Source organism: Ictalurus furcatus, chromosome 6, assembly GCF_023375685.1.
Source record: "Ictalurus furcatus strain D&B chromosome 6, Billie_1.0, whole genome shotgun sequence".
Classification (NCBI taxonomy): domain Eukaryota; kingdom Metazoa; phylum Chordata; class Actinopteri; order Siluriformes; family Ictaluridae; genus Ictalurus; species Ictalurus furcatus.
In genome coordinates, this window is record NC_071260.1 from 25,797,694 (window position 1) to 25,813,993 (window position 16,300).

At 40.8% G+C, this 16,300-nt stretch overlaps 1 protein-coding gene across 5 annotated transcripts in view; it reads left to right on the plus strand.

Annotated features, from left to right (window-relative positions):
• The window catches only part of adarb1b (adenosine deaminase RNA specific B1b), a 184,090-nt gene that overhangs the window by 148,250 nt on the left and 19,540 nt on the right, over positions 1-16,300 (plus strand). For all 5 annotated transcript variants that reach the window (XM_053627341.1, XM_053627339.1, XM_053627340.1 and 2 more), the window contains 3 exons: positions 5,025-5,099; positions 12,182-13,110; positions 15,026-15,140. In XM_053627341.1, the coding sequence (XP_053483316.1) occupies positions 5,072-5,099; positions 12,182-13,110; positions 15,026-15,140 (1,072 nt within the window). In that variant the 5' untranslated portion in view covers positions 5,025-5,071. The remainder of the gene's footprint in view (positions 1-5,024; positions 5,100-12,181; positions 13,111-15,025; positions 15,141-16,300) is intronic.

The following is a 16,300-nucleotide window of genomic DNA, read 5'->3' on the forward strand; positions in this document are numbered from 1 at the left end:
CAGAAAATGGATGGATGGATGAATTTGCTAACAGTAGAATTTGCTTTTAAAAGCACTTTGAAATTATGACTTAAGTTTTTATTTGTATATATATATCTATCTATCTATCCGAGATATATCTATCTCAGAATCCTAAATAAAAATCTCAAAAATGCTAATGTGATTTAAATTGGGCCAAACGTGAGACCTCCAGGATTCCCAAGGAAAAGTAGTTGCTTTCAGAGTGCTGAAACAAATATGTTCCACAAATGGTAATGTTCCAGCTAGTTAGGCTATGCTAATGCTTGCTGGCGATCGTTAGCAGCTAATAGCCAAAGATTTTAGCTGTTTTATTGGAACATTAAAGCTTTAGATGCACTCGCCATGTTCCGGTTCATATCTTCCATTTTGAGTCCACTTAACTCCACTTCACTTTGTGAACGTGAGCGTTGCAGATGATTGTGATTGGCTGAATCCGACCGCGTCGCCTTTTACATAAAATTAGTATTTTAGTGATTTGTGTTTAGGGTTCTTATTCCTCAAAACTGTAACCTGTAATGCATTCATTAAATACACCACAGAAAAAATACATAATCTTATTTAATCGGCATCAAATATACTAAATTAATATTCAGATAGTTTTCTGTTTCCAAGCTCTTAATCCCGCCTTTCATCATATTTTACTCCATCAGTACGATTGTAACAGAAATCCACTTCCTTCTCAGTCTGAGAAGGAAAGGATGTGAGATGTACCCCACATGTTCTCTCCATGTGTGCTTGTGTTTGACCTGTGTGCGCAGTGGTCGGGTAAGCTGTGACCAAACGCAGCTGTACTAACACAGAGATGCTCTGCTTAACCCCCCCGGATCGGCACCAAGCCAGCTTCCATGTGCCAAACCCCTGCTGTCCAAAACCTGTGATGATGATAGTCACTGCTCCAGCCCTGGCAAAGTGTATATCATTTGGCTCCTTTTCTGTGCTGTGATCTCTGCCTCTGTACCCTTGTTGCCGATGACCTTCATGGTGCGGAAACCCTTCGTCCCTCCATTCTACAAGAAAGAAGAAAAAAACAACCTCAAAGTAGAGCCTCCCAGAGCGCCACGAGCAGCGCATCCTTTCTGCACCCCCAGATTAAAGCTGATCTCAGTGCTGCTTATGGATTCATGGGCAGAAAGAGAATAGCAGAGGAGGCCAAATGAAAGGCGACAGGTCCAGAACAAGCCTGAGCCACAGTGTCCTACAGCCACATTACACCACAGACCATTAACCAATGAAAGACAGAAGAGGTAGAGAGAGAAAGACATAAAAGCATTGTTACCTTTGTATAACACCTTAAAGTTAAAGGATTCATGCGGTCAGCCCCAAAAAAAAAATCGCCCTCCCTCCTCACCGACCCCCTTTTCAATTTTCCGGCGGAATATTAATCTTTAATAGGGTAATAATTGTGCTAGCATATTTGTTGTCACCGACCATTAGGCCAGATTAATTAGGCCATTTAGTTTAGCTTAAGAAAGTGTCGGCTGTGAAGAATGGTGCGTATGAAGGCAGAAGGCTGTGATCAGCACCAGCTGCTCTATCGTGTGTGTGATCACTTCGTCTCAGCCTGTTGTCCCTCAGCCCATCGTACCAGTCAGTTGACACCTCTCCTTTTGTTGTGTCCCAGCTGTCCCCGTCCCCCCCCCGCTCCTCACTACCCTGACCTTGTTTTCTTGAGTCCTCTGTTGTGGTGAAGTGTTGGACATTCAGAGCACTGGCCCATTTTTCTCTCCTCTGTGAACAACCGCCTGCCAAAACCAGTGTTTGTCGGCCACTATCGCAGCAGAGCATGCTGGTCTATCAAATACTGGCTCACCGTAGTTCAAATTTGCTCACCTTGGCACCATGTCGCCTTATGTTCACTCGCTGTTGCAGCCCGATTGCTTTGAGTGACTCGCGTCCCGCACAAATTCAGGCAATTGTTTACTGCCATTGTGGTTTGCATTTAATTACTTTCTTCCTTTGGTGGACTATGATAAAATGGTGTGTGAACGCATGCAGGGGGTTGTGCTCTCGTCGTTTTTAATCGAGGCTGCTGTGCTGTTGATTAATCTCTCTCTCTCACACACCTCTAAATGTATGCAGACTAATAAAGCAGCCTGAGGCAGTGAGGGACAGCAGTGCTGGTGATTAGTTGGCCTGTTTGGAACAGGGTCGGCCCGTACCCCTCAGCCACGTGTGCCCTTCAGGAATGAGGCAAAGCTCAACATTTGAGCTCTTACTTTAGAAAGCATAGTCATTTTAATGGTTTTAATCTATGCAGATTTACATTGCGTCATAGCAAGCGAACATGCGAGAGCTGTGTTGGTCCTAGGTCTGTGAGGTCTCCTGATGAAGAAATTGGAAATAAATTATTAAACACCTAATCTTCTTTGGTGAGCCACTAAAATTTTTATATCGCCCTCGTTTAACAAGATGCGACGGCTCTCAATGTTGAGGTTTTATTAACAGTAAATTTTACAGGCTCGGTGTCAGTGGCAACTAATCTCAAAAAGACCCACATATCCACATTTTACAAATTCTCTTTTTCCTCCTTCTTCTTTCTGTCTTCCTTTGCTTTATCTTCCCTTCCTTCCATCATCTTCCTTTTCATTCCTTTCATTTTGTTCCTTATCTTTTCTTTCCACTTTTTTTCATCCTTTGTTTACATTTGGTAGCTCAAAAATCTCTTCAAACACACTAAAGATAAAACGTTTGTCTTTAATGTAATAGAATACACAAGGATAAAATAAGAGATTTAAAAAAAAAAAGAGAAAATAGCACTGCAAAAATTAGCATGAGAAACAATAAACAAGTATAGAATTAAATTTATATTTTTATATATATATATATTTATATATATATATATATATATATATATATATATATATATATATATATATATATATAAAACAGAATAAATAAAATGAATAATAAAATAATTCATATTAAGGTAATGAAACAAAACTAAAATGAAACTAAATACCAAAACAGAGGAAGAAATAGTTAGATACATTAAATACTAACTCCAGATATTGACTTTAGAGTAATCGTAACATTTTTAAAGCAACACCAATAAAATTTAACAAATCGTAAACTTTATTGCATGTCTGAGTCTAAACAAAAGTAATGTTCTTTTATGAGCATGGTTAATATTAGACACACACACAATGCATACAGTGCCCTCCATTAACATTGGCACCCTTGGTAAATATGGGCAAAGAAGGCTGAGAACAATTGTCTTTATTGTTTAATCTTTTGATCATTTGTTCAAAACATTCACAAAAATTCTCTGCTCTCATGGACATCAAACAATTACAAACACAACACAGGTTTATTAAAAATACAGGTGTGCAACACATAGGCCAAATTCCCTTAATCATTCATAACATTGGTTAAGACCGAGGAATATAGCTGTGATGTGCAGCAAAAGGTTGTTGAGCTTCACACAATGGGAAGTGGCTATAAGAAAATAGCATTGAAAATGTCCATTTCTGCCATCAGGGCAATAACGAAGAAGTTCCAGTCAACTGGAAATGTCGTGAAACAACCTGGAATTGGACGTGTATCTATATCGTTTCAACGCACTGTGAAGAGGATGGTTCGAGTGGCCAAAAAATCTCCAGGGATCACAGCTGGAGAATTGCAGAAGTTAGTTGCATCTTGGGGTCAGAAAGTCTCCAAAACTACAATCTGAAGTCACCTACATCACCACAAGTTGTTTGGAAGGGTTTCAAGAATAAATCCTCTGCTCTCAGCCCTTAACAAACTCAAGTGTCGTCAGTTTGCCAGACACTACTGGAACTTCAAATGGGATGGGGTTCTATGGTCAGATGAAACCAAAATAGAGCTTTTTGGCAGTAAACACCAGAGGTGGTTTTGGTGCACACAGAGAAGTAGCCATATGGAAAAGTACCTCATGCCCACGGTTAAATATGGTGGTGGCTCTTTAATGTTTTAGGGCTGTTTTTCTGCCAGAGGACCTGGACATTTTGTTAGGATACATGGAATCATGGATTCAAATATCAACAGATATTAAGTGAAAACCTGAATGCCTTTGCCAGAAAGCTTCAAATGGGCCGTGGTTGGATCTTCCAGCAGGACAATGATTCAAAACATACAAGATCAACACAAAAATGGTTTACTGACCACAAAATCAAGGTCCTGTCATGGCCATCCCAGTCCCCTGACTTGAAACCCATTGAAAACCTGTGTGGTGAACTGAAGAGGAGAGTCCACCAGAGTGGACCTTAAAATTTGAAGGATCTGGAGAGATTCTTGTATGGAGGAACGGTCTCTCATCCCTTGCCATGTATTCTCCAACCTCATCAGGCATTATAGGAGAAGACTCGGAGCCGTTATCTTGGCAAAGCACAAAGTATTGACAATAATTGTTGCACACCTATATTTAACAAATATTTTTGGATAAACCTGTATTGTGTTTGTAGTTGTTTGATATCCATGAGAGCAGAGTGTTTTTGATCTTTTGTTAAAAAATTCACAAAAGGTTGTAAGTAAATAAAGACAATTTCAATTGTCATTAACACCTTTTATCAGAAGGCCTGGGAATGCTCCTGTCCTCTATGTACTGTTTCCTTTGTACTCTGTGTGATGCAGGATCTGTGTCGTGTATTGTGACTAAAAGCCTGTAGATGTCAATAGCTGTAGTTTTCCTGCGAGGCAGCTGAAAATGAGGTCTAATCGAATGGATATTAAAGTCACAATAGACCGCTGCGACCATTAGGAGCTGTCAGCTGCGGCCCCCTTCTCTCTCTCCTCTGTCCACAAGATTAGTTTTCACTGCTAAATATTTATGCACTTACTGTAGACTTAACCTCCCAGTCCCCGCAGATTCGTTTATCTTCTCTTTTCTTCTCTTTGCACTCCATCATCGCTGCTCTCAGGATCTTGCGCTCTCATACCGAAGCCGTCTAAAGCGTTAGCCTGCGTTGGCTTAAGTGAAAAATTTATTTTGAAAGTGGCTCACATCTTTAACGTGTTCTCTTCTGCTTTATCCGTCACTGTCTCAGGTGGAGCCGGAGTGCGGCAGGCTCGGGCTCAGCAGAAGCTCTTCACTATGGATGTGGATGAGGAGGAGAACATGAGTGAGTGTCTGTACACTCCAGTTTCTCTCTCACACACACACACACACAGTCTAATACATACAACTGCCGTTAAAGTTAAGTGCTAGGACAAAATGAAGATGATGAGTAAGGAATTGTACACTTTGGGGTGTTCTGTTATAGGAAAATAAAGAACAACAGGGTTACTCTTACCACTCTGAAGATGATTATTCTTCTGTAACAGCGTAACCCAAAGTGTTTTATCCGGTGTATACCACAGCAATTTGCCAAGGATTACAATTTGAACCACTTGTAGTTACGTTTAATGTTGTGGCACATCTGCAAGACGAGTTAGTTCATGTCATCACTTACGTTTTAACAGCTATAAATAGTTTTCCCTCACCAGCCTCTCTTCCCTCCTTTCTTTCTGTTGATGTTAAGGGGTCATTCCATCTCAAGTGGTCAAATGCAGGTTGCTCAACTGTTTTAAAAAAATGTTTTTTGCGTGATTACCTCTATGTATTGACATCACCAGGTTTTTTTTTAATTATTATTCTGTTTAACTACGACGGCAATTTTTGTGTCATAGCACAAAAAATGTTCGTAATACAGCTGTTGATGGAAACCTCAATATCTCGGCTCAGGATGGTCTTAGCTCCTTGGAACAAAAATTATCTTAAAGCACATTGCAAGGTACATGTCCATATATAAACCTTTTGCACATTCTTGTTCCTTAGACTTAGAACTTAAGTCCAAATGTAATGCTCAAGATTGCTCACAGGTCACTATGTTAAAGGGAAGGGTTCAAGTCTCAGTCTTAATTTTTAGTGAGTACCTAGGTGAGTATAGTGTGCATGCAGAACATTTCAGGATTGAGACTTCTTTGTTTATTCTTTTTTATCGGGGTGAGAGAGTGCAAGTTTTTAAATTTCCCTGATTTTTGGGTTGAATATCTCTGGTGGGGGACCAGATACAAACCTGAAATTTTCACCGAAATAAGTACTCTATAGTAGGATTCTGCTGTAAAAATTCTGAGTTTGAGATCTGAGGTAAACTCTGCAGGACAGTAGACCTCGAGGGCCAGTTTTGAAGAACCAGCCTGATCTGTCATGTTGGTACAGATGTACAGTTTGTATGCATTAATAGATTTTATCCAAATATGTAATTACAGTGTTCAGTTGTGTGTTTTACAAATGAACATTGTCATAAACAAAGCTGTAGTGTTGTTTCTCCTGTGATAAAAGCAGGAAGTGACTTCTGATCTGTGTTTATCACAGGAGAAACACCACCACAGCTCTGTCTAGCTAGGTACCCTCTTAAAAAAAAAATTAAAACTGAGACTCCAACCCTTCCCTTTTATAAATTGACCCTAAAAGTGGACCTGTGAGCAATCTTGAGCATTTCATTTCAACTTAAGTTCCAAGGACCAAGAATGTGAAAAATATTTATATACGTCCACCGTATCCTGTAATGTGCTCTGGAGATCAATTTTTGTTCCAAGGAGCTAGGACCATCCAAAGCCGAGATATTGAGGTTTCCATAAACAGCTGTATAACCAAAATTTATTGTGTGCCATGACTAAAAGATGGCCGTTGGAGTTTAACCAAGTTTTTAAAAAATGGTGGATTTGCAATGCCAATACATAGAGGTAATCACTCAAAAAAAAAAAAAAAAGACAACGGTTGAACGACCAACTTTGCAATTATTGGACTACTGAGAAACCAGAAAGCACATAATTGTCTGTCCTGAATGCTGTCCTGTGGTAGAAAACTTACTGACTGTTACAAAGCACTCCTACTGGAGACGCCTTCCATAAATGTTAAATAAACATTTCCTTACAGAAAACTCCTTACATAAAATCACAGGTTTTTAAATTATATATTATTAGACTTAATTAATATGGAGCGTCCTCCATACAAGTCCTTGTGAATTAGTCATTACTATAGAAAGGTTAAAGTGTTAAAGCGAGCGCATTAATGTAAACCGTGGGATTTGAATTACAGCCGGCACTGCTGTCAGAGCTACTGTTAAAGAAAATTAATCATCACCTACTGACCAATCAGAATCAAGAAATCAGCAGTGCTGTGGGATAAGGAAATGGAATTTATACCTTTAGTCAAATAGTGTATGTTAAAATGGTAAAAATCCCTTTCAGAATGTAGTTTAAAATAGATTCTATAATACATTTTATGCTCAACTTTTGCCTTTATAACTGCTAATAATCTTGTTCACGTCCTCGGAACAGCTTTTGAATCCTCTCAGTTGTAATGTCCGACTGTTCATCGTGACATATCTGTTATCACTTGATAGATCCAACACACCACCTCCTTCATATCAAGTCTGGGGACTGAGAGGCTCTTGGCAAAACTTTTAACTTCTTTCTTTCAAACTTTTCAATCTCTTTTTCTTTCCGTTGTTCCTTTCTAGATTTTTCACTCGCCCACAATGCATTCGCTTTCAAAGCCTACCCAAAAGCACACATTCACAGAGCTCGGGCATTTATACAATACTTGACGTGTCACGTTATACTGTATATCTATGCTCGCTCGCGCGCTCTCTCTCTCTCTCTCTCTCTCTCTCTCTCTCTCTCTCTCTCTCTCTCTCTCACTCACTCACTCACTCACTCACTCACTCACTCTCACTCACTCAATTGCTCTCTCTTGCTCTCAATCGCTCTCTCTCTTGCTCACTTTTTCACTCTCTCTCGCTCTCACACTCTCTCTATCTCTCTCTCTCTCTCTCTCGCTCTCAATCGCTCTCTCTCTTGCTCAGTTTCTTTCACTCTCTCTCGCGCAAGCTCTCCCTCCCCCTCCCCCATCTCTCAAAAAACAAAAACCAATATATGTATATAATATTTAAGAGCGTAAAATGTTCTTAAATATTATATTTTAACCATTAAGTACATAATTACAACATTAAATAGACTGCAAATTTTAAATAAAAAGAATATATTTAAAATAAAATAAAAATAACAGAAAAGTGTAATGTGACATAATTTGACATGACAGTGATATCATTGTGACATGATATCATTTACTGTAAAATGTATTGTTCTGTAAATCCCACAGTGGTACCATTTAACAAGCTTGAGTTCCGTTCTGCGCTCATCCACACCTGTACACCACATAATTCGGTTTCTGCAAACCTTGGACATTGTCCATGGATGCTCTAATGCTTTCCGCTTCTGATATGATCTCGATATCGGAGCTTTGATCATCAGTCTATACCTGAGATCGATCTGATCGTGACATCCTCTCGGTAGGCTGACACGACTATATGAAGCTCACAGCTTTCAAGTTATGTGAAACATCAAAGTTGCGAAGACGGAACGGTTAAAGAAACGCTTGGTCCTGCTTTCAATGTAAAATCTGTTGCGTCAGCTAACATCACACCCATCCGCGACATAAAATATGTGTAGATCAAATTGGATAATGTGTCAAATCCTGTCCTGTTCAGGCCTGTATCAGTCCTAACACTGGATTTCTGTATCGGGTTGGTCCGTTTCTAACATTTTCAGCATGGACTTGGCATTGGACCTAACCAGATTTGACTAGAAAGTCAAGAGGCTTTATTGGCATTTCAGTCATATACAGCTAGTACAAAGTGAAACAAACCAACGTTCCCCAAGGACCATAGTGCTACATAAAACAACACAGAGCTAAATAAAACCTGCCCATGTCTACATAAAGTTCACATGCAAACGTGTGCGATCAGCACAAGAAAGTGTAATAACTTCTAAAACAAGACAGTAAGAGACAGAAAAGGAAATCGTAAATGGCTGTAACACCAGCAGGCAGAGAAATGTGCAGGTTTCTATAGGTTTAGCACTTGCACTATTGTTGAATTAATTAAACATTCAAACCGTTAGAGTGGTATCACTCACTAGTCAGGTTCTCTCTCAAGTCATCCCCATCCAATTGCTCAAAAGGTTTCCGGAATAGACAACATCCTTTCATAGCCTTTGAGCCGTCAGCCGTGCTCAAAGCTGCTTTGAATGGAAGCGTGTGTATTAGTTAACCCAGGAGAAATGAAGCCCTCTATTGTCCCGTCACTTACCGGCTTCACCATAAAGCACCCCACAAAAGGAAAGCAAGGTCATTTATTAGCACCTCAAAGCACCGGCACCAGCTTCTTATTTAGATTTTCAGTGGATAAGCACAAGGGTGATATTCCAAAGCTTTTCAATCTCGCCCTGCTGATGATTCAGAGGAGGGGATCTGTCTGATTCCACTTGCCATCTAGTGCCCTAGCTAGGTTATAAAAACTATACATATGTAAATAAAAGATCACATATATTTAAATATAATTTAAGATTTTCCCAGTCTCTCTCACTCTCAAGAAGTTCAACTGTGTGTGAGTTTGTCGCTGAGGTTTGGAAGATGATGGCACAGTTATAACGAGAGCATAATAGAGCATGAATGAATCTGGAAATATTGCTCCGCTGCTCATCAGCGCAACAGAAGCCCAACATCTGGCACATGAAGAGGCAAGTGAGCTCAGGTGTATTAGCAAATATCATCTGTAAGATAAGTTTCTTAAAATATTGGTATGTTGTTAAATAGTGGTTCATTTAATTACAAGATGGTTATTTACCTTAAAAAAGGTCAACATTAGGTAATTAAAAATTTTATTGGATAATAATAGAGTCTTTATTGATCTCATATACATGTCCGGAAGTTGGGGTCAGAATGCAGGGTCAGCCCTGATACAGCGCCCCTGGAGCAGAGAGGGTTAAGGGCCTTGCTCAAGGGCCCAAAAGTGGCAGCTTGGCAGTGCTGGGGCTTGAACCCCCGACCTTCTGATCAGTAACCCAGAGCCTTAACCGGCAAGCCACCACTGCACCCATTTGAATTTTTTATGTTTTTAATTTAAAATGTCAATTAATATTTAAGTTAATAACAAGTAAGCTAATAAGTATGTTAATAAAGTAGTAAATAGGTTATGGAGTTATGTATTTAGTAAGTTAGTAAATATCTTATCAAAATAGTAAAGTGTTTAATTAGTAGATTAGTAAGTTAGTTAGTAAATTAGGTATTTAGTAAGTAAATTGGATGGGATTAGCTGTCTGTCAGATAGATAAACAGATAGGTTTTTAAGTTTGTTAGTCAGGCGGTCAGTTATGGTTTTTTGGTATGGGTTTAGATTTAAATAAGTTAGTAATGTTGTAAATAAGTTAGTTAGTTGGGTAGTTAGTTAGTTAGTTAGGTTTGTCTGCACTTGTTATTGCGTGTCATTTGAGAAAACTGTGATTGATGTGCTGATCATATCATTTACAGGTTTCTGTGCCCCATTATGTAAGAACACACTTCATTTGAATAAAGAACAGAAGATTTGATTATGTTAATAAACAGTGGAATACTGTGCACTTACACTCAGTCCTTGTTGATTTAAAGTGCTCTGGAGGTGTGTGTAGTGTAGTATTGTTGTGGGGCAGAAAAGAGTTGAGACGTTCCGGAATCTGTGGCCTCGGTATGAGATTTTAGAGCCAGCTGGATCGTGTGTGTGTGTGTGTGTGTGTGTGTGTGTGTGTCTCTCTCTGTCTGTGTGTGTGAAAGAGCATGAGCGAGCATGTGTGTTTGTGAGTGTGATGTGTGCATGTAATCACAGCATCCATCCTGAACCAGATTACCCAGTGCTGCTCTTCCAGGAGACAGAAATGACTAGCCCTTAAGAAGTGGAGACAATTAACACTCTGTCAGCATAAATGATTTTTTATAAACTTCCCTGAAGCCCAACTCGCCTGAACTGTGCTTTAACGGTGCAGTAGGAAGAGACATGGAGAAGAAATTAAGCTCTGATGTCCACTCTGCTCTTATTAGAATGCGGTTTGTGAGATTACACAGTTAGTTAGTATTAATATTATACAGTTAGTTAGCATTAATATTACACTGTTAGTTAGTATTAATATTACACAGTTACAGTTAATTATTAATGTTACAGTCAGCTCTGTCAGCGTACTCAGGCCATATCCGACAGATGCTTTCATCTCTCTTTAGTTTGGGATGTGTCCTGCATGAAGATTAGCTTAGATTAGGTTTTATTCTAAAAGTCTGTGATCTTTATCTACTGCCTTGTTCCTGTATTGTCCTGCAGTGCCACACCCGTCCTCGTCTTCTTCGTCTTCATTACACCTCTCCCTCTCTCTCTGTCACGCTTTCTCTCTCTCTCTCACACGCTTTCTCTCTCTCTCTCTCTCACGCTGTCTCTCTCTCTCTCTCCCCGTGAGCACCGAAAGGAGTAACCTATCGAGCTTTTGTTGCAGGATGTTATAAATGAAAATTTAGCCAAAGTTCCATGAGCTTTGTCAACAAAGACATGATGGTGTGTGTTCCACATAGTGCTCTGCACAAGCATGTGTTGGTTTATTCAGCACCACTGCTGAGCTCCTTTTATGTAATCAACATAGCGAAGTGCTAAATCATGTGTAGAACAAATTCTCATTCCAAATATGATCGAGTCAAAGCTGGAAAGGAATATTTTTACATCATTGAAGTATTCTGTATCGCTTTATCTTATACGCCAGTATGTGTTCAATTCACATAGTCAGACTACCATCATTATCATGTAAATGATATTACTCATATGGAAGGGTTTAACTGAACATAATGCATGTCTCTCCCTAGAGGGAAATTAGTTTCCACATTAGAGTATTTCCTGATTACAATACAAGCATTACAAGCAGTGTTTTTTTTTTTTCTTTAAATTGATAGCCATGACTTCCATTCATGTATTATAAGCTAGATCATTTCGAAGTCTATAAAACTGTTGCCGTTTTCTTATTCCATGCAGTGAAAAATAGTCCCGTAGCTGTATATTAGCCACTGGCTGCTTTTCGAAAGCATAAGTACACATCTAGTTAATGTTTAATGATCGTTATAATTCAGGTTGTACATCTTAGCTAATTGCTTAAATATAGCTGATGTAAGAAGTTGAGCTGTAGCACTGTGTAATTCGTATAGTTTATTTGATTATTTAATTAGCAAAGCCATTGTATCTCTCAGCATGAAAAAAAGGAGCACACATCACTTGTTCAGTTGCAAAGAGAGCTAAAGGAATCTATAAATTTTACATTTACAAGATCCTGCAATGAAGGCATTGTAAGCTACTCTTTCTGGGCATCGCAGGTTCCTGCAGCACCGACGTCAAGGAAAATCGCAACCTGGACAACGTCTTCTCCAAGGAGGGGGCGAGCGTGCCCGAGCAGCTCCCCAACGGCAGCGGAGGGGGCGGGCGCAAACGCCCCCTGGAGGAGGGCAATAACGGTCATGCGCACCCCAAGTTCAGGCCCAAGAAACGCAAGAAAACGCCAGGGCCGGTTCTTCCCAAGAACGCTCTCATGCAGCTGAATGAGATCAAGCCAGGCCTGCAGTACAAGCTGCTCTCTCAGACTGGGCCAGTCCATGCTCCAGTCTTTGTCATGACTGTAGAGGTGAACGGGCAGCTTTTTGAAGGCTCAGGCCCCACTAAGAAAAAGGCAAAGCTGAACGCAGCCGAGAAGGCACTACGCTCGTTCGTGCAGTTTCCCAACGCTTCAGAGGCACATCTGGCCATGGGCCGAACGCTCACCGTCAACACGGACTTCACATCAGACCAGGCCGACTTCCCTGACATGCTCTTCAATGGCTTTGAGACTCCTGCACCACCCGAGGACTCCTTTTACCTGGGCTCTAACACCAACGGTTCCATAAACCCTCTGGGAGAATACCCAGTTCCCCCAGTGACTGGTAACAACAGCCTGGCTCAGGCCCCACTGCCTCCTCCCACGACCTTCAACACATCGTCCAGCGGAAAGAACCCCGTCATGATCCTGAACGAACTGCGGCCGGGCCTCAAGTATGAGTTTGTGTCGGAGAGTGGTGAGAGCCATGCTAAAAACTTTGTCATGTCCGTGACCGTGGACTCGCAGACGTTCGAGGGATCAGGGAGGAATAAGAAACTGGCCAAGGCGCGGGCTGCTCAGGCCGCACTCTCGGCTCTCTTCAACATGCAGCTGGACCAGACACCATCTCGCCAGCCAATCCCCAGAGAGGGCCTACAGCTCCACCTGCCCCAGGTATGACCGTCTTATTCATGTTAGATCATTTGCACCGCATGATCGCTACATTATGTTGTTTATCCGTAGCTGTTTATGTTAAGTTTTTGCTTTTAAAAATGCTCTTCATAGCCTGATTTAGCCTCAAACAGTTTTTGGAAATTGATTGCGTAAATTTTGAAATATAATTGAGTTTTAGATTAACTGAACTTTTACCCCAAGATACAGCATTTTCTTGTTTTAACTAAATCTAACGTTTTCTTCATTCGATCCCTTTTCTACTTGACTGATGAGGCTCTTAGATCACGTGTAACCATATAGCATGTCTTCAGATTAGCGAACTGATTCAAGAAGAATCAATCTCTCACCTCTCTGGTAGTATCTGATACACTTAGCTGAACTCTGTGGAGAGTTGTTAAAGATAAGTTCTCTATCAAAGTCTGTGATTGATTCTTACACGCGCACAATGGCATTACTTTATGGCGAGCGTGAATCAAAATGTAGATGCATGATAAAAAGATAAACACGGATCAGGCGGCTAAAAGAACCACAGCCCCGTGTGTTTCTGGAAGGGAAAAAAAAAAAAACAACAACAACAAAAAACCCTGTCATTTACACTTTTCCTAAACCTTTTGTTAATCCTGCTTCCAGATAAGACCGGAGACTGAAACTGGCCCAATCTTAATTAACATCTCCCTCTGAACCGTGTCAAAACAAGAGCGTTTAGCCGTAGCTCCAGCTGCTGCCTGTCCGCCGAAGAGTGGGCTGTCAGGAACGTGTTCAGCCTCTGATGCTATTGCCTTGTGGGCTGCTCATGTGCCTGACAGGCTCACAGCAAAGAACATGGAGCTTTTGGTAGCAAAGCCTCCAATCACTCAGCCCAGACTCTATGATTTAACGTGCTGTCAGAGCCTTGTTCAGGGCTGGGGCACATGGGTAAATTTGTTTTAGGTGGATGGCGAAAAGATGGCTGGGATAAAAGGCATCAGGCGAACTTTTCATTTATCGCTGGCCTTCTCATTGCACCAGTCATGCTTTGTGTGTGTGTGTGTGTGTGTGTGTGTGTGTGTGTGTGTGTGTGTGTGTGTGTGCACGCAGATACAGGCAGACGGAAAGGTGGGGTGTGAACTAAATGACAGTCTATCGAAATGGAAGCGTGCTATTTATCTTTGGCCGTTCGCTTTCTTTGTGCAGCTGTTTTTCCCTTATCCTACCGTCACCGGTTTGTTTAATTCAGCCTGCTGCTTTCGGCTGCGCGTAACCGTCCAGCGGATTCACAGTCTGTTAACGTTATTTCATGTATCTTCCAGCGAAAGTTGCCTCCCTTGCTACTTGCTGGGGGAAATGAATGAAAATCCGAGCGCTGCTAATAGTGAGCTTGATTGCCAGAGTGAAAACGCTCCTTGTGTTCTGAAGGGTTTCGTTCTCTTCACAGCGCAGTAAGTCAGGCGGCTCTCCGGTGCGTCAAGCTCACATTAGCTGTCCGCTGTTGAGTGATTCTGAAGTGCTGGGGAAGCAATGTTGGACTAATGTCTCTAATTTGTGCCCATTCAACCAGTGACTTCTCTCTGGCGTAATCATTTTCCACCGTATTAGCAGAGGGGAATGGCGAATGAGACAAAAGACGCTGTCACGGAGAGACAGAGAAAAAAAATGCCTGAAGAAGGTGATAGCACATTAAGCAGAATAATTCACATTAGTGAAAGGTGAAACTGAGGACCATGGTCCCCTCAAAGTTAGGAATTCTATTTAGATTTTATGTAACATTTCTGAATGATATGACACTATAGAGCTTGAATGTAGATCTTTTTTTTTTCCCTTGAGATCCTGATATCTCTCTGCTTGCAGACTTGTTTAAAAACAAACAAAAAAAACCCAGCGTTTATAAAATTCTCTGATTAATGCATGTCTTAACCAGCTGTGTGTGTTCTGTCAGGTTTTAGCAGATGCTGTCTCACGTCTCGTGGTGGACAAGTTCAGCGAGCTCACCGACAACTTCACGTCCCCTCATGCACGGAGGAAAGTGCTAGCTGGGGTTGTCATGACAACAGGTAAGACTGTGTCCGGGCATTTCCTGTGGGCATGAGCCTGTCTTCTTTTAGATTGAATTTGGCTGTCTCTCCACATCCCGAGACCGGCTTTCAGTGCAGATACAGGGATAAGACCTCTGCTGAAAAAACAATAGAAACCTCTGTAGAATGTGTATTGGGTTTTAAATGTTTATAATGGAAATTGTATTGGTTTTAATGGAAACTGTAATGGTCCCTCTGGGTTTCTGCTGATAATTTGTTGCCTTCTATCAGTGGCATGTCGTGTCTAGTGGACACCATTAAGGACCAGTAATGGTTTTAATGGTTAGCTGAAGATTTGTAATGAAATTTGTAGTGGAAACCATTAGAATTTCTGTTGTTTCTTTCAGCAGGGACAATATTTTCATGACTTTAAGCAGAGCCTTATCATCTAAATGATAAATGTAACTAAATATAGCAGACTTCATTGTTTTATTTATAACAAACAAATGCTTCAGCTACTAAATGCCAGTTTATACTGAAAGTGTTTATGAAGCATTTTAGTAACACAAGTTTTTAGTTCACATGCACTTAAAGCAGAAAGGGCCATTTTTCTTTTACATGTGCTTAGAAATCCATCTGAATGAGAAAAAAAAAAAATCACATTGCTCTGTTACAGTATCTAGTTTACTTACATCATAGTGGGCATTATCAATGATGTTATAATACCAAAAGCATTCTCAGTCAAATTTGCACTTTAAGGGTGTTCTCGCACGAGGCGATCTGTACCGAGCCCGACCCCCAAAGTCCAGTTCATTTGACTAGTGTAATCGCTCCGCTGAACCGTGCCCAGGCCCGCTTGAAGAGGTGGGCTCGTGCATGGTTCACTTGGACTTGGGCACGGTACACATCTAGTGTGATCACTAACCGTGGCCCAGCACGGAACTCGAAAAATGACGTCAATGATACGACCGTCAGCTGCCTCTGTAAAAATCTTCTGATACGTGCAGCATGATTCAGTGAAAACCGCTGCACTGAGAAAGTGATAAATCTGTTAGGCATGTGGGAGGGCCATTTGTCACCGCGCCCCAAATGACTCCAAATAAGCCATAATAATAACTATATCTTTATTTTATATAGCTACTTTAAAAGTAGCTTCTCAAGGCGCTTTACATAAAAAACACAATCATGAGCAGCTGTGG